The sequence below is a fragment of the Sorex araneus genome, chromosome 2 (assembly GCF_027595985.1).
Source record: "Sorex araneus isolate mSorAra2 chromosome 2, mSorAra2.pri, whole genome shotgun sequence".
Taxonomy (NCBI): domain Eukaryota; kingdom Metazoa; phylum Chordata; class Mammalia; order Eulipotyphla; family Soricidae; genus Sorex; species Sorex araneus.
In genome coordinates this window covers 42,955,900-42,982,870 of record NC_073303.1, presented here as the reverse complement: position 1 = coordinate 42,982,870, position 26,971 = coordinate 42,955,900, and the positions used below count along the sequence as shown (strand labels likewise).

Below are 26,971 nucleotides of genomic sequence, written 5' to 3'. Positions count from 1 at the left end.
ACAGCAATTAGGCAAGAAAGTTATTAAAGGCAACTGGATTGGAAAAGAAGAAGTCACCCTCATTATTTGCAGATGACATGATGCTATACTTAGAAAATAATAAAGTCTCTAGAAAAAAAGCTCCCAGAAATAACAGACTTTTACAATAAAGTAACAGGTTAGAAAATAAATGTGCAGAAAACTGTGGTATTTCAATATGCAAAGAATAAAACAGAAGAGAGAGAAAGTAAAACAATCCATTCACAACCGGGCCTCAGAAAACCAAGTACCTGGGAATCAGTTTAATAAAAGAGGAGAAAGAGTTAAACAAAGAAAATTATAAATCACTACCAAAAGAAATGAAAGAAGACACAAGGAAATGGAAACACATCTCCTGATCATGGATGGGAAGCATTAATATTGTCAAAATGACAATCTTTCCCAAAGCACTAAATAGATTCAATATAGTCCCTATAAAAATACCCATGAAATTTTTTAAAGACACAGATCAAGCGATCTTGAAGTTTATGTGGAATAATAAAACCCCCAAAGAAATCCTAGGGGAAAAGAAGATGGAAGGCTTCTCTTTCCCTAATTCTAAATTATACTTTGTGCTGAAATAATCAAAACTGTGTGGGACGAGAAAGTCCAGGGGTAGGCATTTTCCTTGCTTGATTACTGGTTCTATTTTCTGGTTGGATCCCCTGCACCACATATGGCCCTTGAGCACCGCCAGGAGTGATTCCTGAACATAGATAGACCCAGGAGTAAACCCTTAGCACAGCTCCGTGTGGCCTAAAATCCAAAGAAAAAACAAAAACAACAGGGGGCTGGAGCGATAGCACAGCGGGTAGGGCGTTTGCCTTGCATGCGGCCAACCCGGGTTCTAATCCCAGCATCCCATATGGTCCTCTGAGCACCGCCAGGAGTAATTCCTGAGTGAAGAGCCAGGAGTAACCCCTGTGCATCGCCGGGTGTGACCCAGAAACCAAAAAAAAAAAAAAAATAGCATTGTACTAAAATAAGGACAAACTCTCAGGTCAATGGAGTACAATTCAGAGTCAGAAACAGTACAAGCAAGTCACTTGCCTTGCACAAGGCCAACCCGGGTTGATCCCCAGCACCCCACATGGCTCCCTCCTCTCTGTCCCTGAGAGAAGTGATCCTGAGTGCACAGTCAGGAGTAAACCCTGAACACAGCTGGGTGTGGCTCAAAAATTAAAAAATAAGGAAACCAAGAACCAAAAACAGTTCCTCAAGTAAATGAACAGCTAATCTTCATGACAGGAGCAAAGAGTATGAAGTAAGGAAAGCCTCGTCAACAAAAGATACGGGGAAAACTGATGACATGTACAAAAATTAATTTAGATCCCTTCTCACACCATGCACAACAGTGAAATCGACATGGGTTAACGAGGAACTGCCTCTGGCCATATAAGCTCATTAACTGGCCATGATCCAGAGACCCACACAAATCTTGAGAGATCAAGAAGCTGCAGAGATGCTCCAGACCCCGTGCCAGGCTGAGTCTTGGGACACCCCGGAGGGGGCAGGTGAGCCTCCACCTGCCCAAACAGAGCACCAGCAGCCAAACACTCCACACTCTGACCGCTGTGGCTGAGCTCCACAGGCTCAGGACGAGCCTCATCCAGGAACGAATCTGCTGAAAAACTCAGGTCTGTGGGGTTTGTGACCGAAATCTTCAAGCTCTCACAGAGTCAGAGTCAGGGATGGGCTCTTCCGGAAACCTGGCAGTCACTGCCTCTGGCACCATATAAGCTCATTAACCAGCCATGACGCAGAGTCTCATAAATAAATTTAAAAAGAGATCAACAAGCTGCAGAGATGCTCCCATACCCCAAAGTCATCATCCAGTTAAAAGTTTAACTCTAACTGTAATCAGCCCATTCGAAATTTTTGAATTCCCGGAGAGAGACCTCAAGCCCTACACCGCTGATATGCCACGAGCAGCACACCACGGTAGATGGGATGCAAAGTACAAGGCAACCAATCTTAAGAAAATACTAACACACAAGGCTCAACCTGTTACATGTTAGTAATCTCTTATGCAAGGGGTTAGTGGCTCCAGGGTGAAATATAACAATCTCCACACACTTTTTTCTAAGGAAATCTTTTTTAATCAGTTTTAGCAAATTATTCATAACAAGCAATATAAAATAAATTATTTAAGGCCTGCTATTGGGGCAGGCTTGGTGGTGGTTGGGAAAATTGGGAATAATGATGGTGGGAAGACGTAATGGTGGTGGGACTGGCGTTGGAATACTGAATGCAACAAATCATCATAAACAACTTTATGACGATAAAATAAAAAATATCTTTTAAAAAAAAGCATATCGGGGCAAGTACAGGAGGTAATAGCATCAGGAATGAAGAGTCCCAAGCCTAATACGCTATGGTAGCTTGCCAGACTCTGCTGTGCGGGTGCAATACTCTTGGTAGCTTGCTGGGCTCTCCAAGAGGGGCAGAGGAATCGAACACGGGTCGGCCGTGTGAAAGGCAAACGCCCTACCACTGTGCTGTCACTCCAGCCCATGAACATATATACACAATATACATATACATACATATATGACACATATATGTATATATACACATAGATGCATATAATGCATATATACACATAATATACATACATAAGACATGTATATGCATATGTACATGTGTATGTATTTATGCATACATACATATGAACGAATGGTTTGATGCTCTTTGTGTTCCTGGAGTGAACAGATGCCATTGGGCTACACTAGCACACAACAGGGATGTATTTGCATGTATCTAAGCTATAGATCCAACAACACTACAAGCCTGAGACTGAACGACACTAACCAAACTGGGGGGGGGCGGGGAAAGAACCTGGGGCATTGGGGCATTGGTGGAAGAAAGTTTGCAGTGGTGGTGGGATTGCTGATGGAACACTGTAGGTTTGAACCGCTATTAAAACAACTTTGTAAAACTATGTTGCTGAATAAAAAATAAACAGAGTAATAAATGAATTTTAAAAATGTTTTTAATGGGTTAAAGATCCTAACATCAGACACTGAATCCATAAAATACATTGAGGAAAACATAGAACACTTCATGACACTGAGTCTATTGACATCTCCAATAGTTCAACGCCACTGACCAAGCAAACAGAAGCAAGGATAAACAAATGGGTCTCCATCAAAGTGAGAAGTTTCAGTTTCATCCAAAGAAATGATGACCAGAACAGAAAGCCGCCTCACGACTGAGAGGAAGTATCTGCCACCACTCATCTGACAGAGGACTGAAAGAGCCAAGAGATATGTAAAACACGGGTAGAATTGGGAACTCCTGTTTTGCTTATAATCAAAAAATGATGAGTGAAACAGAAATTGCAAAGGTATGCATGCCTACACATGTGTTTCCTGTCTGGCCAGTGACAGGACTAAAAACAATGACAGCCCAGTAGCTCAGAGCACATCAGCTCAAAGCATGCTTCTCATGCTATTTAGCAGGAAGGGATGCAGGAATTCCTGTTGAAATGGCTGGTTTGGGAGCTGTAACAGGGAATAACATCTTATCGTGCCAGAAAGTAGGACAGAAATAACCACACAAATTGCTGGTGCTGTGACGGAGCCAACTGAAGAGAGCTGCTAGAGGCAAAAGTGGGAAAAACTTGACCAATAAAACGAATCGTGTATTTTTTCCCATTATAACTGTGCAGTAACAAAAAGTCTTGACATGTTCAATGACAGTAAAATGGGATTATCTTTGTTAGTGGTTGAGCTTCCAATCACATACTGTCGGATCTCTGTGCAGGGACACTTTCCTCAGAGCAGGGCCACAGAATGTCCGAGGAGCACAGCTTGAAAGGAACGCCTGGAAAACAGAAGGATGTGCAGGGGCGGAAGAGGCTGGGAAGGCGAAGGGCTCCTCTGGCCAACGGTCTCGTTCAGTCTCATAGAGAGCTGAGCCCCTGCCAGGGACTCGGAACCCTGAAAGACGTGAAGCTGGGCACAGACCATTCAGAGCAAATAAAATAGGTCCTGACCTCTTAAGGTTAAATGGCGAGTAGAAAAGATGAAGGCATACACCCAGGAAATAACGAGTCCAAACATTTAAAGGGCTGTTGTGTGGAACTGGAGTCAGACGTGTTCGTATGCTGGGAGGGCAAATGTGAAACAGGCTGACTCGGGCACCGCCTCTAGCACCAAAGTAACAGATGCATGTATGTGAAGATCCATCACCCAACACAACGATGCAACAGGAGCACATTCCGCTAGCACAAAGTCTTCCCGTGTGTGGTAAAAGACTAACACTCCCATCCCATGTTGTTACATACTCACCTAAAAAAGTAAACTTTTTTATTTCTTTTAATTAATTTATTTTTTTTAATTTTACTTTATTGAATCACCGTGAGATAGTTACACGCTTTCACGTTTGGGTTACAATCTCACAATGATCAAACACCCATCTCTCCACCAGTGCACATTCCCCACCACCGATATTCCGGGTATACCCCCCCTTTCCCACCCCTGCCTCCATGGCAGACAATATTCCCCATACTCTCTCTCTAAGAAAAGTAAACTTTTTTAAGATAGTGACATTTTAAAGTATGGGGCTGGCTGGGGTGTTGGCCTTGCACGCAGCCGACCTGGGTTCAATCCCCGGCATCCCATATGGTCCCCCAAGCACTGCCAGGAGTAATTCCTGAGTGCAGAGCCAGGAGCAACTCCTGACCACTGCTGGGTGTGACCCAAAAAGTAAAAATAAAATGTGAAAGCGCAAATTTTAATATAGACTTAAGCAACCCCTACAGCTAAAAATATGTGGGCACTGCAACCCCCAGTAAGCAGAGCCAGAAAGCCCAGGCGCCCCCAGCTAAACCGAGAGACCTGCAAGCACATATATGAGCACCGTGTCTAGGACACAAGCACCACAACCAGACGCCTGGCACCTGGCAAGCATCACAACCAGGCCTGTGACCCCCAGCAAAGGGAAGGGAAGAGGGAGAAACAACTTTAATGTAAAGAAAAAGGGTTCGATTTTCTGTCTTAGCAAACGTGAGGAATTTTTAAGCTTGTCTATCGAGGACTTATGCCGTGACCCGAGTAATACTCAGGTAGAGAAGCAGAGTATTAAGTTAAGAGTGTAATTATTCTACCATCTCTATAGCGATTTAGACCACGAAGGGCTGTCACACTCTAATTAGGACTCTGTTGTCCCTGTGTTGCGGTGTCTGTCATTTGCGTCAGATGGAAGACAAGGAAATGATTTAAATGAGAATACTTTTCCCCTGGGCACCATGCACGACTAATCAGAGCCAAGAAGGCCTCTCCCGTGGCCCTTGTGGATCATTTGTGTTTTCAATGACTTTTTACTCAGAGGAAAGAAACACTCAACTAGTTGATTCCCTCCAGCCTCTCGCTGGGTGTGAGATACACGCTCGGAATTTGGAAAACTAAGTTGAATAAAATTATAAAAATACTGAAAGAAACACGAAGATCTGCAGCACGAGGGCTGAGCAACAGAATTCACCCCCGGGGTAGAAAGAGGCAGCGACTCGCTCGTGCCAGGCCGGGTGAAGGGAAGCTGTTCAAACAGCTGGCGGGGACAGACTACCAAAGGCATCGGGGCAGCACAGGTGACACTGAAATATCCCCGCCAGGACACTAACAGTTGGAAAGGACCTGACCTTCAGGTAGAGCGGGGAGGACTGGCACTTCTCAGCGGCTGGCATAGTCACAGTCCACTATTTCTGCACCATATTAAAATATTATAAACTGACACTGGTGGAGGGATGGGTGCTGAAACACTGTATGGCTAAAACCCGCCCATGAGTCCATGTACCGCTTTGTAACTGAATCTCACGGCGATTCAACAAAAATAAATGAATAATAAAATAAAATATTATAAGTTGACTTCAAACGGTGAAACAGTTCAATTAAAGGAAGTGAAAAAATGCAAGAGCTGCACATATCTTAGAGGGAAAGGACTTGAAAGAGATCCACAAACTGCTGATAATGGGGAGGGGAGTAAAACTTTTCCTTCATGCTTCTAGATTTTTCCATTCCTTGCGGCACTTCCTTTTATTACTCTGTTATCATTGACTAAAACAAACTTCTTAGAAACAGTTTACTTGGAGCCGTGAGGCAGAGCCGAGTGGCAGCACCCCACCCTGCTGCTCTCCCCCGCCCTCAAGGACCGCCAGGGGCAGCATCCCACCCCCCAAAAAATGGGGTTTTTTTAGTTTACTTTAAAAATACCTGATTGGCCAGATATCTACAGATATGCAAGGGGCCTAAAAATCAGCTGGTTTATAAGCAAGGTGGATAAACGAGTTTGACTTTAGAACAGGGAAAATCTCACCCCTTCATGGGACAAGTTCGAGTTAGACAATGCGTATGTTCAGTTCAAACAGACGGTTAAATGCCTGGGGCTCTGCCCCTGCGTGCGGCCACTATGAGCAGACTCCACCACAGAGTAAGAAAAAGACAAATGATGTAAAAAACAAACAAACAAACTAGCGGGCATTAATAGTGGTGGAACTTTGTCTAACTTTTTAGTGCTTTCTACATGCTTAGAATCAGTATTTTACTTCTGTTTTTTGTTTGTTTGTTTTTATTTTTCAGGGCCACACCTGGCAATGCTCAGGCTAGATGCTTAGGGGGACCAGGCAGTACCCAGGATCCAGCCCAGGTCTCCTGTATGCAAAACACATGCTCCTGCCCACTCAGCTTTCTCTTGAGCTCCAATATTTTACTTTTAGAGGAACGAACTGCTATTTCCAGAAAATTCTATGGTGACACTGGTTACCCTTGTGTACTTTTATTTTGGGCATGGAACACTGAACCCAGAACTTGAGCAAGATGAATATTCATTTACCGCATAATGCTGGATTTAAGAGTTATGAAGTACAGATGAAATATAAAATAGGATCTCATTGTCTTTACATGTACTTATACATACACGGGTATAACATGTAAACTGGGGTCAGGACTGTGTCTCTGTGGTCCAGGTCATGCCCTGCATGCATAAGGCAGGAGGTTTAACGCCCTGAAAAGGATTCTCATATTGTCAGTGTGACCCTTGGTGCCCCGCACTGCGGCCCAGTGTACGGAGGCGCAATGCAGCAAGCATGCAGTTACAGGACACCTCGACCAAGTCAAAGAGAAGGGGAAAGTTAGCTTAGCTTAGTGGGAGAGCACGTGGCTCTGATGTTAAAAACCACATATGTACATGTACATACATGTGCACATGCACACACAGAGAGACAGATGGTTCAGAGGGTGAGAGTGCAGCCTCTGCATGTAGGAGCACTGGATTCAGACCCCAGAACCACACAGTCCCCCAGCACTGCCAGGATAAGCCTCCCAGCCACAACGTACAGAACACAGACAAGCGACTGAAAGACCAACACAAAAATATTAATGTGGTGTATAATGTTTCCACATTGGTGACATTTTCTAAGTTTTGTTGTAAGTGTATGTTATCCTTGTTGGGAAAAAAAAAAAAACTGGGGCGGGGGTTGGAGAGCTGGAGAGACGGGTCAGAGGACGAGAGCGCATGCTCTGCACCTAGGAGCCAGCCCAGCCCGGCACCCCAGCACTGCCAGGAGCGGCCCCCAAACACCACTGGGCATGACCCCCAAAACAACAAAAATTATTTTTAAAAGACAACATATGACGCTGAAGAATAATAGAGTGGATAAGACACTTGCCTTGCACACATTTGGCCTGGGCTCAATCCCTGGCACATGTACGGTCCCCTGAGCACTGCCAGGAGTGATCCCTGAGCAGACAGACTGAAGTAAGTCCCGGGCACAGTCAGGTGCAGTTCAGAAATATTTTTTAACATTTTTAATAAAAAGACAACATATACTGTAACTTCCCTGGAAACAGTATCAGAAGGAATCAGAATAAAACAAAAACATAGCCACATACTAATTAATTCCCTGAAACAGAATATTTTCTGAAATGAAGAAAATACAATTTCTCTAGAACATCTTCCATCTAGAGCTAACTTAGTTTTTGTAAGATATAAAAGTCACACTAAGACTGACTTTGCAAAGGCATGATTCTTTCCCTGAGTTCCCCTGAGTAGGTAACATCACATGTTCCTTATGTACACAGAAATACATCACAAAATCCTCTGATAGATTTTATCAAACTATTACCATGCCTGGCACATAATAAGTGCTCAAATTTATTCTGATGAAATAATATCCTGAGTTTATATATAGAGCCAGACAGCTTTTATGTAAAATGTCATGCATTAATTAGTAGATCAAATGTGCAAAAGAATGGTGCCATTTAAACTGCAATATAGAAATGAGCCTGAGACAAAGGAAGTATGCTCTGATTTTCATCAAACAATCACATTCCACTTACACTTAATAGCCAGCTCTTGCGCTATAGACACTGCAAAATGCAGACAGGAAGTTTGATGTTGAGCCTGTCCTTCAGGCCCACATATTAAAATCGTGCTCTTTTGTAGCAGGTAGAATGAGAATTGGTAATAATTTTTTTTCCAGCAGAACCTGACACTCAAAAGGTTAGAGATGAAAATCTGACCACCCTTGGGGCCAGACAGCACCCAGGTAGGGCATTTGCCTTGCATGCAGCCAACCTGGGTTTGACATCTGGCCTCCCATATGGAACCCCAAGTACCTCCAGGAGTAATTTCTGAGCAAGGAGTTAACCCCTGAGCATTGTTGGGTATGGCCCCAAAACAAAAAACAGAAAAAAAGAGTCTACCACTCAAGAAGATAAATGTTAGGTTTTAAACCATGACAGTAAAAGTAATGTTAAATATTTCATTAACCAGATAACCCAGGATACTGAAACAAGGTTAAGATTTTTTTCTTTTTCTTTTTTTTCCCCATTTTTGGGTCACACTTGGCAATGCTCAGAACTGAATCCTGCCTCTCCAAAGTAAGAAAATATTAAGGCATATTCCATTAATATTTGCATTTTTTTTTATACAGGAGTTAAAAGGAAGTTTCAATGATCAGATTGAACTAGAAAAAAATAGGTAACTTCTAATTACACCTATAGTTCCCAGCTAGTTGTTCTTCAGGCATATGTTTAAATTATCAGTACATAATGATTGCCTTAAAATTCCCAAGGGCTTTGGGGACAGTAAGTGGTTTCTACAGAAACAACTAAGAAAGATTCCTTTGGGGATGTTTCCTACCAATTGCTATCAAAGGGAAGGACTGCCAAGAGAAAGCTAGAAGACTATCAATGTATTTTTAGGACATTTTTATGACACAAACAGTAAACTGAATCTCTCAGAATAATTGTAAAAGTATTTCAAACCTAGGGAAGATTGCTGTCATTCATTTTCCTTAAACACTCCATCTGCACACAGCTGAAAGGTGTTTTCTAACCGACACTCTGTCATCAACTAAGCACATTGAAGAACACATCCATTGCCATGTTCACATTCAGGTTCCAATTCTAGTTCTATTGTCTAAGTATTTATCACAATTTGTAATTAGCTGTTTTATTATCTTCAGTGGACTGGAGCGACAGCACAGTGGGTACAGCATTTGCCTTGCATGCAGCCCACCCAGGTTCAATTCCTCCGTCCCTCTCAGAGAGCCCGGCAAGCTACCGAGAGTATCCCGGCACGAGAGTACTGCAACATGAGAGTACTGCACGGCAGAGTCTAGCAAGCTACGGTGGCGAAGTCAGTATGCCAAAAACAGTAACAACAAGTCTCACAATGGAGACATTGCTGGTAGCCCGCTCAAGCAAATCGATGAACAACCGGACGAGAGTGCTACAGTCCATTATCTTTGGTATTTTTCTGTATAACTTCTGTAAAAATCAGTGAGCTCATCTATCCTCTTCACTGGTATACTTCTTATATTTACCATAATGCCGGGTTCACGATAAGTGTTCATAAATACTTAATGAATTAACAGATGGATGAATTTTGTAATAGAGGGCAACATATGTTAAGGATAGCCACTAAAACCATAAATTTCTGGAAAAGAAAAAAAAATTAAAGGTTGAATTGTTCTGATTTATTTTACTGTCTAACGAATTAAGATATTGAAAAACATTTATTGATGGGCTGGAGGTGTAGCTCAGCTGGCAGGGCACTTGCCTTGCAGGTGTGAGGCCCTGGGTTCAATCCTGAGCAGCGTAAAAACAAAAACTTTTTTTTTTTTTGAGAATCAAAATGACCTTAAATTTACAACACAATGGGAACTTACAAGTTTGCTCTAAAGAGATAAATAAATAAATCCTGGTAGACAACTACATTGTAGTCGAAGGCCATGTGGGGGAAGGGAGTTGCGGGCTGAATGAGGGCTAGAGACTGAGCACAGCGGCCACTCAACACCTTTATTGCAAACCACAACAGCTAATTAGAGAGAGAAAACAGAAGGGAATGCCTTGCCACAGTGGCAGGGTGGGGTGGGGGGGAGATGGGATTGGGGAGGGTGGGAGGGACGCTGGGTTTACGGGTGGTGGAGAATGGGCACTGGTGAAGGGATGGGTTCCCAAACTTTGTATGAGGGAAGTATAAGCACAAAAGTGTATAAATCTGTAACTGTAAAAAAAAAAAAAAAAAAAAAGTAACAAAAAAAAAAAAATAAATCCTGGTAGAGAAAGAAAACAGTAGAGAAATAATTATGCTAGTGTTCCACCAGGTATTTATACATTCAATGTCTGATAAAATCCTCCAGGTACTGCTGCCAAATTACTGATCCAAGTTCATATAACCAAGCAGTGTTCAAATTGGGAATAGCTTTCTATATGCAAATAATGAAATGAATGAAAATTCAAAACAATTCCATTCACAATTGTGCCTCAGAAAACCAAGTACCTGGGGATCAGCTTAACGAAAGAGGTGAAAGACTTATACAAAAATCACTATAAATCACTACTAAAAGAAATGAAAGCAAACATGAGAAAACAGAAACACATCTCCTGATTGTGGACTGGAATAATGCCAAAATGACAATCTTGCCCAAAACATTATACAGATTCAATGCAGCCCCTATAAAAATATCCATGACTGTTTTAAAGGTTTTGTGTGTGTGTGTGTGCACATCCAGCAAAGCTCAGAAATCACTCCTCTTGGTGCTCAGGGGACCATATAGGATGCTGGGAATTGAACCCAGGCCCGATGTGTGCAAGGCAAGTGATCTACCTCTGTACTATCATTCCAACTCCCCCCTCCCCATGACATTTTTTAAAAGACATAAATCAAATGCTGCTGAAATTTATATGGTATAATAATCACCATACTATCACCACCACCTTGAATAGCCAAGGGAATCCTAGGAAAAAATGAAGATGGGAGACTTCTCTTTCTCCAACTTCAAACTATACTATAAAGCTGTAGGAATCTAAACACTGTGCTACTGGAATAAGGACAGACTCTCATATTAATGGAATAAAATTGAGAATCCAGAAATAGAATCTCAGGAATATAGACAGTTAACCTTCAATAAAGCAGAAAAAAGTATGATGAAGTGGAGCAAGAAAAGCTTTTTTCAACAAACAGTGTTGGAAAAACTGATTAGTACATGCAAAAGAAAAAAATGAGCTCAGATCCCTTTCTAATACCACGCTCGAAAGTCAAATCAAAATGAAGTCAAGGTCTCAATATCATACCTGAATTCATAAACTAAATTGAGGAAAATGTAAGTAGTGCAGGCTAGAGCAATAGCACGGTGGGTAGGGCATTTGCCTTGCACTTGGCCCATCCGGGTTCAATTCCTCCATCCCTCTCGGAGAGCTTGGCAAGCTACCGAGAGTATCCCGCCCACATGGCAGAGCCTGGCAAGCCATCTGTGGCGTATTCGATATGCCAAAAACAGTAACAACAAGTCTCACAATGAAGACGTTAATGGTGCCCATTGGAGCAAATCGAACAATGGGATGACAGTGACAGTGACAGTAAGTAGAACAATTCATGACATTGAGTCTAGACGTATGTTTAATGATTCAATGTCAAGCAAATGGAACCAAAGAAAACAAAGGGGACTACATCTAAGAAGCTTCTGCACTGCCAAAGAAATGATGACCAGAACAAAAAGATACTCCACAGGCTGGGAGAGAATATCTTCTCATCTAATAGGGGGGTGATAGCCAAGATGTATAAAGCACTGGTAGAACTTTACAAGATAAAAACAAACAACCCCATTTAAAAAATAGCGTGGGGGAAGGGTGTGAGTGGAGATGAACAGAAACATCCTCAAAGAAGATATACAAATAACCCAAAAGGTATATGAAAAAAATGTCCTGCACCATTGATCATCAGGAAACAATGCAAATTAAGACAAGAACGAGATATCATCTCAAACTAGAGAGACTAGCATACATCACAAAGATAAAAAACAACCAATGTTGGTGTAGATGTGGAGGAAAAAAAGACCCTTATTCACTGCTGGTGGGAATGCCAACTGGTCCAACCTTTTAGGAAAATAGTATGGACACTTACCCCCAAAACTAGGAACTGAGCTTCTACATGACTCAGCAATTCTACTTCTTAACATCTACCCCAAGAGCCCAAAAACTCTATTTAGGAAAGACATTTGCACTTTTACATTCATTGCAGCACTATTCACATGACCAAAATCTGGAAATAACCTATGTCCACATATCCAAAAATAGATTATATATACACAGTGGAATACTACTCATCTAATGGGGGAATAACAGATGCCCAAAGGCAACAGACACAGAACAGGTCTTCAGCAGAAAGCTCCCCACAGCAGGGATGGAGGGACTGTAGTGGAGGGGAAGCTGACAGTCGGCAGAGGGGGTGACGCTGGAGTGTTTTACACTTGAAACCCTCCTGTTAACAGTATTCTAAACCACAATGCATCAATCAAAATAAAATGAAATGAAAACTGGGACTGGAGGGAGAGCAGAGCAGGGAAGGTTCTTACCTTGCATGCAGTCATCCTTGATTGGATCCCAGCATCACATCTGGTCCCCCAAGCGTGGCTAAGGAGTGACCCCTAGAACAGAGCCAGGAGTAAGTCCTGAGCACAGCCAGGGCTTAACCCGAAATACAAAAAAACAAAAATAAATTGGGCCTAAAATACCAGTTCGTCCTTATACCAATATTCTGTTTCCTCAAGTCCATATTGCTTCCACAAGAACCAGAAAAAACAAATATAGCTTTTTAGCACAACACATTAACTGTATTAAATTCAGAATTTAAGAATACTAAATGTACACAGTTTGTGTGTTAAATTATACAAAAGCTGGTCCTCAAATAACAGTGATTTTGTTCAAAGTTGGTTAGGATAGTTTTATCCTCAATGATTATAAGGAAACAAAAGGAACAAAATATTGTTTCGCAGGGCCTGATACATGTCAAATAAATTACAAATATCTATTTGAAGGGATTTGGAGGAACTCAAAGGGATTTGGGGGAGAACAGATAAAAAAATCACTAAGAAACACTTCAATTTGTTTCTTTCACACCCACTATGCTATCTTATTATTGTTTTTAATTAGCATAAAATCTCTCTCCATAACCTTCACATCCCTCCTCCAACCCCCTTCTTTTGAGGTAACTTCGATTCTATTATCATGTCCACTGCTTCATCTTTGTATCTTGTTTCTTCTGTTAAATCTTATATCCTTACATTGTACAACTGGATTGAAGTAAATTGACCAATTCTTGTCTTTTTCCTTCTGATTACCCAAGCTCCTTCCACTGTGTTGTAAATGACAAAATGTCGTTTTAAATCTAGATATCATTTTATTGTAAAAAATGTACCACATTCTTATCCAATCAATATCTATCAATAGAAACTTCAACTGAGCTTCCAAGTTTTGGCTACTATAAATAACACTGCAATAAACAGTGGAAATAATGTTCTGTATTGATGTTTTTCTGTTCTTTGTATTAGTCCTGTACTATTTCAGAAATAAAAGTTTCTGATTTGTGGAGCTGGAGCGATAGCACAGCGGGTAGGGCATTTGCCTTGCACGCAGCCAACCCAGGTTCAAATCCCAGCATCCCATATGGTCCCCTGAGCACCGCCAGGGGTGATTCCTGAGTGCATGAGCCAGGAGTGACCCCTGTGCATCGCTGGGTGTGACCCAAAAAGCAAAAAAAAAAAAAAAGTTTCTGGTTTGTATTTATTCCATCTGGGTTTGGAAGAGAATGACCTCCACTTTACGACAACTGTGACTCAAGGTTTCTGTTCAGGAGAATCTTCAGGTTTCCAATTGGAAATTTTAACTTGAAGCCCATTTCGAAAGAACTTTCTAAACGCTGCAGACCTGAACAATCTATAAGATGAACAACAGACTTAACTTTAGCGCAATGCAAGAGAATATGAAAATACTTGCTAGAGTAAGTAATTACGGGCGAATTGTGGTTTTTAGGTGTCTCCCTTCCCCTCCACCCGCCGCCGAGTTTCCGATCTTGTTCAATATAAACAAAAATCTCAGTCTGTCCTTATTTAGTAAATTTCGAATTAACAGCATGGGAGGCTAGGAGAAGGCCAGAGAGCAAAACTTTGAGATGTTTTTCAAACTGAACCTTCCAGCAATTCAAGGTGCTTCTTCCTCAACCTTGGAATTCCCAGCAGAGGTTACATTTCTTCCCCAAATCCGCGCACCTGTCTGGAGGTGGGGGATGGGGTGGGGGTGCAACCCCACGAAGAATTGGGGAAATGGGTGGAAAAACTGACTAGGTGTTCTCAAATTGTCCCAAATCACCAAAACGGGAATGACCTGGAAAGCTGGTGAAAATGCAGATTCCCGGGCCCGCCCTGGTGCTGAGTGGCGTGTCTGCAAATGAGGGACTGGGAATGCGATTTAATAAAAGGGGGAGGGGGCGGAATCCTTGGGAACAAAGCGTCTTGGCGGCAGTAGCCTGGAAGCGCGAGTTTGGGAGCCACACAGACTGGGGCTTACATTCCCCATCGTCTAGATAATAACTACTTCTGACGCCTGTCGGGTCCACCGTCTGTCGGGCCCACCTTCGAAGCCTCAGTTCCGGAGGTGGGGACAGCACAGAAGACGCGAACGGCCCCTGCGAGCAGTGCACGGGCGCGACGCGCTCCTGGATTCTGTCCCAGGGCACGTGGCTCTTGGGGGACGCGCACCTCGCGGCTCGCAATCACAGCGGGGTCGTGCCCAGCGGGGGCGGCTGCACGCACCCACGCACCCACCCGGGGCCGCGCCCGCGCCACCGCCGCCGCCGCAGGGCCACCTGAGTCCTGGCAGCCCCGTGCACGCCGCTCTCTGCCCATCTCTGACCAGGTGCGCTCTGCTCCGTCAACCGCTGCCACCCCTCCCCAAAAGGGGGAGCGGAGGGGGTGCCCCTGCCGCACCCTCCTCCTGGGTCTCGATCCTTACACGGTATAAAAACCCATAGAGGCTGAAAGACGTCTCAGAAGAGCTTTATAACTCTTGCAGGGGTAAGGCCCCACCCCGCCCGCAGGAGATGTTAATGCTGCAGTGGCCCCCGGCCCCGGCCCCGCGCGGCGCAACCTCGGCCCCCGGCGCCCCCAGACCCCAGCTGCGTGCTCCTAGCAGGCAGCTCGGTGCCCGCACTCGGCGCGCGCGGTCCGGGCCGCCCCGCCCCCGGCCGGGCAGCTGGACACAGAGTTGCAAGGCCTCGTCCGGCCGCCGGCCGGCGGCTGATTTGAACTTTGGTCAGTTGGGGACATTGACAAAGCAAATTCCACTGGGGATCCCGCACCTGGACTCGGGTCCTCAGGGCCCCGCGCGCAGTCGCAGGCCCGCCTCCATCCTCCAGCGAGGCGCCCCGGCGGGAGCCTCTCGCACTCGCGGCCACCGAGAACCGCGTCGCAACTCCGCATCCCGGACAGCGCCCGCTCCCGCGGCCTCGGCGGCCCCGCGGCGCCACCACGCACCGCCCTGGCAGCTGGAGCGGCGGCTCGGCTGCCTCCCGGTCCTCCGCCGGCCCACCCCCGCAGCGCCGCCGCACCAATCAGCGCCGCGCGCCGCCGCACGTGACACGCGCCGACCAATGGCAGCCCGACTCTTTTCTCGACGCCGCCGGCCGCTTCGCGTTCTTTCAAAGAGGGCCGCGCCGGGGAGGCGGCGAGGCGGGGCCGGGGGCCGCGGGCGGGATGCGGGGCCGCGCCGGGTTGGCGAGCGGGGGACGCTCCACGTGGATCTGGCCGGCCGCGGGGCTGGGCGTGATGCGGGGGCCGTCGGGCAAGCTCCTGCGGGAAACAGTGACACCCGCCTTTTTTCTGCCGGTGTCTGGACTCGGACACGGGTGGGAGAAGCAGGGGAAGGTTTGTGCGAAGGAGACCGCCCCGGGCGCGGGGAACGTACCGCCCGCGGGGGGCGCGGACGTGTCTTTGCCGCCCGCCCCCGCCGATGCCACCCTGCGCAGCCCCCCTCACACGTGCCCAGCCCTGCGGCTGGCCCGGGCCCGCTCTGTTCCCGGGCCCCCGAATCCTGAAATCTGAATCCCTGCAGTTGGCGCCCAAGTGGGTGTATTCCTGAACTCGTGGGTTCTTGGGGGTCGTAGGAAAGAGTTGCAGACAAAATTCAAACGCTTAAGAAGTCCAAGTCTGGGGTTGCAAAGATGGTTCAGGCGTTAGAGCGCTTGCCTTGCATGTGGTTGCCTGGCCCGTGTTCGTTCCCCAGCATCTCACCTGGTACCCGCCCCCGCAGCCCCTCCAGGAGAAGTTCCTGAGTGCAGAGCCAGGAGTTACCCCCTGAGCATCACCAGTTGTGGCCCAGAAACGAAAACAAAACAAAAAATGAGAAGTTCAAGTTCATAGCTATAGAGTTCAAGTGGATGGCTCCAAGCCTCTCTACCAGGGTAGGGCGTCACTCGTCCTGTGGCCCAGTGTAGTGCGTCCCAGTTCCTGCCCCTTGTCCTCTGCTCCCCTCCAGTGTGCGAGGACCAGGCTTGTCTCCAAGCTGTCCTCTGCCCAGTGTCCTCTTCCCTAGCCTGGAGTCCTTAGCTGGAGCCCATCACCTGGGGCCCCTCGTGGGGGCTGGCTGCTCTGTTCCCGTCCCTGGGCCTCGCTCCAGCTGTATCCCAGGGATTTCCTGTCCGTTCAGCTTTCCTAGTCGTGTGCACATGGGTGTGATCCATGTGCTGTCTGGCTGTCTGTCTGGGTAGGTGAGGGGAAAAGAAAGAGTTTCCACAACCAAAAAAAAAAAAAAAAGGTGTCCGGGGGTCAGAGACATAGTTCAGGTGGTAGAGCACTTGCCTTGCACACGGCTGACCCAAGATCAATCAATCCCTGACACCCTATATGGTCCCTTAAGCCCCACCAGGAGGGAATCCTGAGCGCAGAGACAGGAGTACAATGGATGTGAGAAGAAGGAAAAGGAGGAGGAAAGGGGGGGCAGGAGGAGGAGGAGGAGGAGGAGGAGGAGAAAGAAGATTTGGATTGCATCTCTTCTCAGCCAGGGATCTGATCGCTCTCTGCTCTCATCCTGAAGTCTGACTTCCATCCATAAGTGTGCCTCATGGGCCTGCTTAATATTTAGTTATAGGGGCTGGAGAGATAGCACAGAAGGTAAGGCGTTTGCCTTGCACGCGGCCGACCCGGGTTCAAATCCCAGCATCCCATATGGTCCCCTGAGCACGGCCAGGGGTAATTCCTGAGTGCAGAGCCAGGAGTAACCCCTGTGCATCGCCAGGTGTGACCCAAAGAGCAAAAAATAAAAAATAAAAAAATTAAAAATAATAATATTTAGTTATAAATATATATGAATATATTTTTAAAATAGTTAATAGATGACTTCCACCATCATGTTTCTGTTTTGTAAGGGCCTTTACAAAAGCTGCATCCACCAATTTCTACCCACATTTTCCAGACTCAAGCTTAGCTACCATCTTCATCTAGGCAGTAAATGTGGTCTCAAGCATATATTTTACCCCCCACCCCTGGAGAAGATTTGGGAAGAATAGGCAACCAGCATTCTCTCTTTTACGACCCATTTTTTTTTTGTTTGTGTTTTGAATCTTCCCAAAGGATTCTGTATCACACAGTGCAGTAGTAATAAGATTTTCCCCTGGGTGTGCTAAGCCACTTACTAGATAAATGCATGTTCTATGGCTGGCCATATGCTAGATGCTTTACATAGATTTTTCTATTTAATTCTCAACAATCCCACAAGACAGGCATTACTAGTGTAGATAAACACTGGGAAATAAAAATGGTAACCAACTAACGAATGCAGAAGAGTTTTCAGATATATCCAATGACCTGACATGAGGTACACAGTAATACAAGTACATGAATCTAAGGAATAAAATGAACAGAACTGTTAAGAATCAACAAGAGCACATGCCACTATCTAAAGAAGTAGGTGGGGCTGGAGCAATAGCACAGCTGGTAGGGTGTTTGCCTTGTACGCGGCCAACCTGGGTTCAATGCCCAGCATTCCATATGGTCCCCCGAGCACTGCCAGGAGTAATTCCTGAGTGCATGAGCCAGGAATAACCCTGTGCATTGCCGGGTATGACCTAAAAAGAAAAGAAGAAGGAGAAGGAGAAGGAGAAGGAGAAGAAGAAGAAGAAGAAGAAGAAGAAGAAGAAGAAGAAGAAGAAGAAGAAGAAGAAGAAGAAGAAGAAGAAGAAGAAGAAGAAGAAGAAGAGGAAGAAGAAGAAGAAGGAGGAGGAGGAGGAGGAGGAGGAGGGGGAGGGGAGGAGAGGGAGAGGGAGGAGGGGGAGGAGGGAGAGGAGGGGGAGGAGAGGGAAAAGAGGGAGAAGAAGAAGAAGAAGAAGAAGAAGAAGAAGAAGAAGAAGAAGAAGAAGAAGAAGAAGAAGAAGAAGAAGAAGAAGAAGAAGAAGAAGAGGAAGAGGAAGAGGAAGGGGAAGAGAAGGAGAAGAAGGGGAAGGGGAAGGGGAGGAGAAGGAGAAGGAGAAGAAGGGGAAGGGGAAGGGGAGGAGAAGGAGAAGAAGAAGAAGAAGAAGAAGAAGAAGAAGAAGAAGAAGAAGAAGAAGAAGAAGAAGAAGAAGAAGAAGAAGAAGAAGAAGAAGAAGAAGAAGAAGAAGAAGAAGAAGAAGAAGAAGAAGAAGAAGAAGAAGAAGAAGGGGAAGGGGAAGAGAAGGAGGAGGAGAAGGAGAAGGAGAAGGGGAAGGAGAAGAAGAAGAAGAAGAAGAAGAAGAAGAAGAAGAAGAAGAAGAAGAAGAAGAAGAAGAAGAAGAAGAAGAAGAAGAAGAAGAAGAAGAAGAAGAAGAAGAAGAAGGGGAAGGGGAGGAGAAGGAGGAGGAGAAGGAGAAGGAGAAGGGGAAGGAGAAGGAGAAGGAGAAGGAGAAGGAGAAGGAGAAGAAGAAGAAGAAGAAGAAGAAGAAGAAGAAGAAGAAGAAGAAGAAGAAGAAGAAGAAGAAGAAGAAGAAGAAGAAGAAGAAGAAGAAAAAGAAGAAGAAGAAGAAGAAGAAGACATTTAACTGAATAGCTCAGAAAACAAATATGACACACGACTTTTACATAGTAAACAGACATGATCTGGGCCCAACCAGTGTCCCTCCTTCCTTTTAAACAAAATGCTTTAGAGTGTTTGGTGTCTTCTTCAGTCCCTGACCCATGAATTCTCTCCTGGAGCATCCACAGAATCTAAGAGGAAACCCAGATCTCTTGGCGTAGATGAGAACCTCTTCACGTGGTTGAGAACCAGGCCACCAGTTTCAGGAAGCCACTCGAGGTGGGAAGCGGGAAGTTGTCCCTGACACAGTGGCTGCTTCTGTTGGACCAATGATTCTGACTCTGCAGTCTGTGTTCCAGCTGAGGACGGGCAGGGGCACTGTGGGAGGCAGAGAGGAGGGAACAGTGCGCCACCAGCCACATGGGACTGACCTCCGTCTGTGGCTGGCACAAACCAGCCATTTCCTGCAGCTGAGAAGACAGGCCTTCAAGGCAGCGGCAGCACAGGCCTTGGGACAAGGTTGCAAGTGGAGGCCAAGGATCTTCTCCGTGGAGAGAGGAGACTGAGTTCAGGGGGAGAGAGGCGGGTCGGCTCGTTCCATTTTAGTCAGCCAGGACACCAGGCGGGTCGGCAGCTTCATACTCGCCATTCGTGGCCGTGGCCCATTCTTCCAGTTCTGAGTTCTGATCCCCAGCAGCAACTTGTTTTATTTCTATCACAATCTGCAAGAGAAATTACAGAAACACTCATGTCGAGGTCCGGGACTTCCCAGGCACCCGGAGATCCTGGTTAACTTTATTTTCGTTTTGTTTTATTTGGGGGCCACACCTGGCAAAGCTCAGGAGTTACTCCTGGCTCTACACTCAGGAATTACTCCTGGTGACGCTCCAGGGACCTATAGGATGCCAGGGATCGAACCCCACTTGGCCGCATGGCATACAAGATGAGCGCCCTACTACTGTGCTATCTCTCCGGCCCCCAAATCTTAGCTAACTTTAAACACACTTCGGGTAAGACTCTTGTTCAGTCTTCTGTTCTTGGCAGCTCCTTGATGCCAAAGAAGGACCAGCAGCCCCAGGGTGGACACAGAGGCCAAGCCTTGGGTCTCCAGCATCTTTGGATCATCTGACTTCCTTAAAGGTGTCCAGATGCCTGAGTTTCAGGCCCTCCTCCCTAGAACAGGGCTTAGTGTTCAAGGTGTACAGCACAGGAATGGAGGAGGGGTGATGGGGGCACTGTCTCATCTCGAATTGTCTTGAGGGTGTTTTCTTTCTCCAAGAGAAAGGCAAATCTGAGGACTTCTTCCAGGCACGCAGACGGGTGGGATTTCTGTAGACTGGAGATGCCTCTTCACGAGGGTGAACTCTGTGTTTACCTCCACACAGAGCCAGGCCTGGCCTTGACTCCACAGCCATCTAGAAGAGTGATCGCCTATAGAGACTTCGAGTGTTTGAATTATGCGCCCTGTTGGCTGTGCCGGGCTCCCCCCACACACACACACACCTTGTCCCCAGAATATGTTTGAGTAGTTAACCAAGCCCATGGGATCATTTACCAAAGTGAGAAGAAAAGCAGAGGTGGGAAATAGAGTTCACAGGTTATGGGCATGGAGTTTGCTTTGTGAAGTTTTGCTACTTCATTGTTACATCTCACAACTGATACACTCGATTTTAGTCTCTGGAACAGAGGAACTCCATAATGATCGTGTTTTTCTTGTTTGTTTGATTTTGGCATTACACCACTGGTACTCAAGACACACTCCTCACTCTGTGACCAGGGATTACGCCTGACAGTGCTCAGAGGACCATATGCAATGCCAGGGATTGAATCTGGGTCGACTGCATGCAAGGCAGTTTCCTTAACTCCTGTACTAAACTATCTCTTTGGCCCAAGTAATTGTCATATTTTCCACCCCAAAATTAAATACTTAGTGTCATAAATCAGTTACAGAAAACGCAGGCTGTACATGTCCATGTGATCACTTGGATAGAGCATGACACAAATACGATTTTGGGGGTGCGAGCGGGAGGCCACAGCTGGCCATGCTCCAGGCTGACTCCTGGCTCCGCCCGCAGGGGTCACTCCTGGTGGAGCTTGGGGACCACATGTGGTGCTGGGTAGCAAGCAAGTGCCTTACTCGCTGTACTATCTCTGCAGCCCCCACACAGAAACAATTTTTGAGTGATATGTGTAAATTTTACCCTAATTTCATAACCACCTGACATCTTTCTTGGAACGTCAATTTACTAACAATATTCTAGAGTCAAAAATGATTATAGTGTTATTACCTTACATATGAATTCTTCAGCTTTCTAACTTTCTAAGGACTTTAAAAGGCAGCATCCAGTGGGCTGGAGCAATAGTACAGCGGGTAGGGCATTTGCCTTGCATGCGGCCGACCCGGGTTTGATCCCCGACATCCCATATGGTTCCCCAGCACCACCAGGAGTAATTCCTGAGTGCAGAGCCAGGAATATCCCCTGAGCATCGCTGGGTGTGACCCAAAAATGAAAAAAAAAGGCAGCATCCTCCTACCCAGAAGAGCACAGACTGACTCCTTGAGAGAGCTTCGCCTCAGAGATCTCCACCGTTGTCAGGATTAAGGCATTCCAGATGACAGAGGGCCTTGACTAGGAAGCCAGACTTTGTGGCGGTGCTGTGGCTACTGAACACCCTCTACGTCTCCCACACGGAGGAGGAGTCCTGGGGAACTAGACATAAACACCTCTAACGTTTCCAAGATCTTGCTTCCAGGGAGCAAGGGTTGAAGTGGAAGGCGGAGGATCCGTCTCTCACTGCCACTTTCCCAAGTCTCCTAATCCCAATTTGTGCAGAGAGCACAATAGCAAGGATAGTTTCCACATCTCCAGCCAGAAGGAGTAGAACAGAAGTGTTTCACCATTCTAATTCATATGATCCACCACATAGAGACTCCTTTATCCTTCATCATCCTAGAGAGACTGTGTGTGTGTGTGTGTGTTTGTGCATGTGTGCACACATATGTACACACAGAAACTAGGTAAAACTAATGCACTTCATTTTTTATTCCTTGGAATTAAAGGTATGTAATTAAAATAAAAATAGAGTATAATTTGATATATAAGACCCGATATTAAGCACTTTTTTATCACTTACTAAATAATGCTGACTTTTAATAAACACAGGAATGAAGGAAGAAAAATTGGAGAATTGGATATCATAAAACTTATTCTGGTAAGTCTGAGTGAAAATGTTCACTTTATTCTTCATTAATACAGGCTGTTAATTTTATTATTTTTACTTTGTTATCCATTTAGTTACAGACATTTAATATTTCAACACCAATCTCACCACCATTACACCTTCCTACCACCATTATTTACAATTTTCCCAACCACTCCTTAAGCCTGCCCCCACAGAAGGCCCTCAATAATTTATTTTATATTGCTTGTCATAAATTATTTGCTAACAGGGTGATCAAAAAATATTTCCTTAGAAGAAAGTTAGTGAAGATTGTTGTGTCTCACCATGGAGCCATTAGCCATTGTATGAGAGATTACGGAGATGTTGCAGGTTGAGCTTTCTGTGTTTATATTTTGTAATTGAGATTGGATGCCTTCAACATTATATCCAATCCCACATGGTGTGCTACTCCTGGTTTATCATCATTTTAGAGTTTGAGATGTCATATTCTCTCCCACATGATCCAGTGTGTCCAAAATTTTTAACAGGGTGATACAGCTGGAGTTAAACTTTTACCTGATGGCAGCTTTGGAGTGAGTGTGTGACTGATGGAGCTTTTGGAAGCACAGGGAGATGGGGGAGGATCACCCATCTCGACTCTGTGAAAGCCTAGAGATTTCATTCACAAAACTTACATACGTGAGTTTTTCAACCAGATTAATTTCTGCATGAGACTCATTCAAGCAGTGGAGTCGGGCCAGGATCATGGTGGTGACTGTGGAGTGTGCAGGTTTTTGGCTGCCGGGCATCTGTCTGGGAGGATGCTAGGCTCACCTGCCCCCTCAGGGGTGCACCAGATGACTCAGTCTTGTGTGGGGCCCAGGAGAAATTCTGCCATGTGTTGATCTCTTTCAAGAATTTTTTTTTTTTTTTGGCTTTTTGGGTCACACCCGGCATTGCACAGGAGTTACTCCTGGCTCTTGCACTCAGGAATTACTCCTGGTGATGCTAGAAGGACCATATGGGATGCTGGGAATCAAACCCAGGTCGGCCGCATGCAAGGAAAATGTCCTACCCGCTGTGCTCCAGCCCCTCGAGATTTATTTATGAGTCTCTGGGTCATGCCCGTGAATGAGCTTACTTGGCACTCGAGGTGGCTCGTGGATGTGACTGCCGGGGCATTAAGAAGTACAGGGAGATGGAGACAGGTAGCCCAACTCCAACTCTGAAAGCCTGGAGGCAATCTTTCTTGTGGAACCCAAACAGAAGTTTTGGAAATTTGTGATTAAAAGAACTTAGATGCTGGAGCAATAGCACAGCGGTTGGGCGTTCGCCTTTCACTTGGCTGACCCGAGTTCGATTCCTCCGCCCCTCTCAGAAAGCCCTGCAAGCTACCGAGAGTATCAAGCCCGCGCGGCAATATGCCAAAAACAGTAACAATAAGTCTCTCAATGAGAGACGTTACTGGTGCCCGCTCAAACAAATCGATGAGCAACGGGATGACAGATGCTTTATAACAAAAATTGCTGCAAAAACACTTTCTTTCAGTGATATCATAGACTTTAGTAGTTCTGGTAGAGATCTTGTATTTTTGTCTTGATCCAATTCCTAGTTTCTTCTGACACAGGGATAATCACAGACTTGATGATAGAACACTCATCCATGTCACTGTAGCGAGCAGATGTGACGAACTTTCCAAACTCCTTTAGGAATACTTCAGTAATATTCCCTTCCAACAGCTGTTCAACAATATGCAAAGCTTTTCTCTCAAACTCTTTCTTCTTTTGCACAGCTGTTTCTAGTTCTGCTTTCCTTTTAGAATCACCTTCTTGTTTTAAGGAGTCTGTGAAGCCCCAGTAGCTGGCCCCAGCGCCCAGAGGCCCGCAGCCAGATATCTGCCATGCTTGTGTCCGGTTGTGAATTGTAGAGTAGGTCAGCTTCCTGATGGTTTAAGCCAGGTAGAATTCACAGGCTAAGATATAACCTCTATTTTCACTGCCAGCCTAGAATAAAATGTCTTTGTGGAAAGACTATTTCATATTAAATACTTTTGGAACCATTTAATTCAGGTGAAATAATAACTTCATAGTTTTATTAATATAAATAAATAAAACTCATAGTCATTGGAAGGTACTTTTTTGATCTACCAGCAAGGGCACTTAACTGTTCCTGCTACCTATAGGAAGCGCTGTCTGGAAGAACGGGCGTTACTCTGGAACTAGGGGACCCTCGTGTGCTGGCAGTAAAGAACCATGTCAGGAGAAGACAACATTGCTTATAGAGTGGAATAAAAGCAGAGTTTTAGATTTCAACCTTTAGATTCTTAAAGTTTTAGTTTTTCAAGTTTTAGATTTAGATTTCAAACTTTAATTTCACTAATTAAAGCCACTACAAGCAAATTCTTTTTAAACTTATGGGAGGCAGCATGGTCAGCAATTCTGGGAGCTACTCCTGGCTCTGTGCTCAGGATGCTGAGGGCACCAGGAGATTCAGGGGACCAAACCCAGACCTCACCCACACAAAGCGTGTGCTCAGTCCATTGAGTTATCTCTGGCCCCTTAAACTTACTTTGGAGAAGTGAGATTGTGTTCCTGGTGATATTTTCTTTTGTCTTTCTTTTTCTTTTCTTTTTTTCCTTTTTCGTGGGCGGGGGGTATTGAGCGCCACCAAGTGTGACACCTGAGCACAAAGCCAGGAGCAAGCCCTGAGCACTGCTGAGTGTAATCCCCTAATCCACTTCTCTCCCCTCCCCCCAAAAAGTGAGTTACTTGTTGCTACAGATTTGTGGGAAAGAGAGAACAAACAAGCTCTGGAATGTTCTCTTCATTATACAGTTCCATGAGTATTTTATTTCCAGTAATAGCCACTTTCTCCTGAAATTATATGGAAGTATGTCATTTAGACTGTAATCACATCACATAAAAGGGCATGCTGAGTGATGAAACTGACAATAGGGAATAAATTCTCATGGTCTGCCAGAAGGATCTGGCCCAAGGACCAAACCACAAAACCCCTAAATTAAGAGGACAGGAAGATCCTGCCACAATACAAGGACTTTAGAAGCAGAGTCCTGTCGAGACACGGGCACCAAAGCGTCTGTTGGGAAAGAGTCATTTGTTACCCGAGGGACACCAAGAGGGACAACGAGCAGAGAGAGCTGAGACCCGCTGGGCAAACTGGAGTGTAAAACAAGTCTACTTGCCTGCCCTCGTAAGATCCAGCAAGCACCGATTCAAAGAGAAATTCTGGTAACCAGAAAGCCACGGAGTTTTTCTGAGCTTTGATTCCTAAAGGAATAAATGAAAAAATATATTTTTAAAAAGTAAAAGCGGGTATTAAACTCAAATGCTATGACGTTGCCTGCAATTTCCAGCCCTTAATCCATGGCCTGGCTCCATTTGGGTCCTAGATAAATATTTACTTCCTGCCTCCTGATTTATGCTTCTTTTACTTGTTTTCTGTCCCTCATGGCAACTGGCATATTAGACACTTAATGAATGTTTCTGGAATAAGTGATTGACTAGTTTGAAGAAATAGCTGTATAGGTCTCAAGAAAGATTTTAGTTACACACTAAGAATTACAATAGCCGGGGCTGGAGCAATAGCACAGCGGGTAGGGCGTTTGCCTTGCATGAAGCCAACCCGGGTTTGGTTCCCAGCATCCCACATGGTCCCCTGAGCACGGTCAGGAGTGATTCCTGAGTGCAGAGCCAGGAGTCAGCCCTGAGCATTTCCAGGTGTGACCCAAAAAGCCAAAAAAAAATATTACATTAGCCCCCTTATGAAGTGGCTTTCACTGCCCAAATCAGATTGATGGCACCATTGATATTACAAGAAAGGGTAGGGGTAGGCCAATCTACTCACATGAGAGCTTTCAAAGCACAGAATTTTCTCAAACTGATTGCAACAGAAGTAAGAGGCTTGAAATATGGAAGGATCTAATGCCCTTATTTTGACTTAAAGGTAGAGAGATCTCTCTCACATGTGGTATATAAAGAAACTTCACAGGGGAATAATAATGCCCCAAGACAATAGGAACAAAGAGCAGGAGAACTGGTCTCCAGGAGGAAGACTGGCCCTGGGGTGGAGGTGGGAGTTAAGACAGGGAAGGGGACAATATGACATTGGTGGAGGGAAGTGGTCATTATGGAGACCTTCCATAGAGGCAGGCTGGCGGGCAGGGGGGAGATGGGGACCCTGGTGGATGGGAGTGGGCACTGGTGAAGGGATCGGTCTTGGAACATGGTACTCCTGAAACTCAGGAATAAATAACTTTGTTGTTCATAATGATTCAGTTTTAAAAAATTTAATGGCAAAGGGAGCCACATATAAAGGCATCTAGCCTGGTGTGGCCTCTGGTAGTATAGAGCCAAGTTGTTGTGGAACCAAGGCTCAACCACCCACCTGTAAACTCTGCCAAGACTCAGCATGGGGGTGAGTCTATCCCCTGGAATTCTGGATGACCGCTTCATGATTTCACAGTCAAG

The 26,971-nt window shown here is 45.3% G+C and overlaps 1 protein-coding gene across 3 annotated transcripts in view; it reads right to left on the bottom strand.

The window, feature by feature from the left end:
• The window catches only part of PTPDC1 (protein tyrosine phosphatase domain containing 1), a 61,526-nt gene extending 45,651 nt beyond the window's left edge, over positions 1-15,875 (bottom strand). For all 3 annotated transcript variants that reach the window (XM_055125665.1, XM_055125666.1, XM_055125667.1), the window contains exons 1-2: positions 15,658-15,875; positions 12,878-12,949 (exon numbers count right to left, since the gene is read on the bottom strand). Coding sequence is in view for 1 of the 3 variants with exons in the window: in XM_055125667.1 (XP_054981642.1) it covers positions 12,878-12,884 (7 nt within the window). In the remaining 2 variants the exon portion in view is untranslated. The remainder of the gene's footprint in view (positions 1-12,877; positions 12,950-15,657) is intronic.
• Between the last annotated feature and the right edge of the window lie 11,096 nt (positions 15,876-26,971).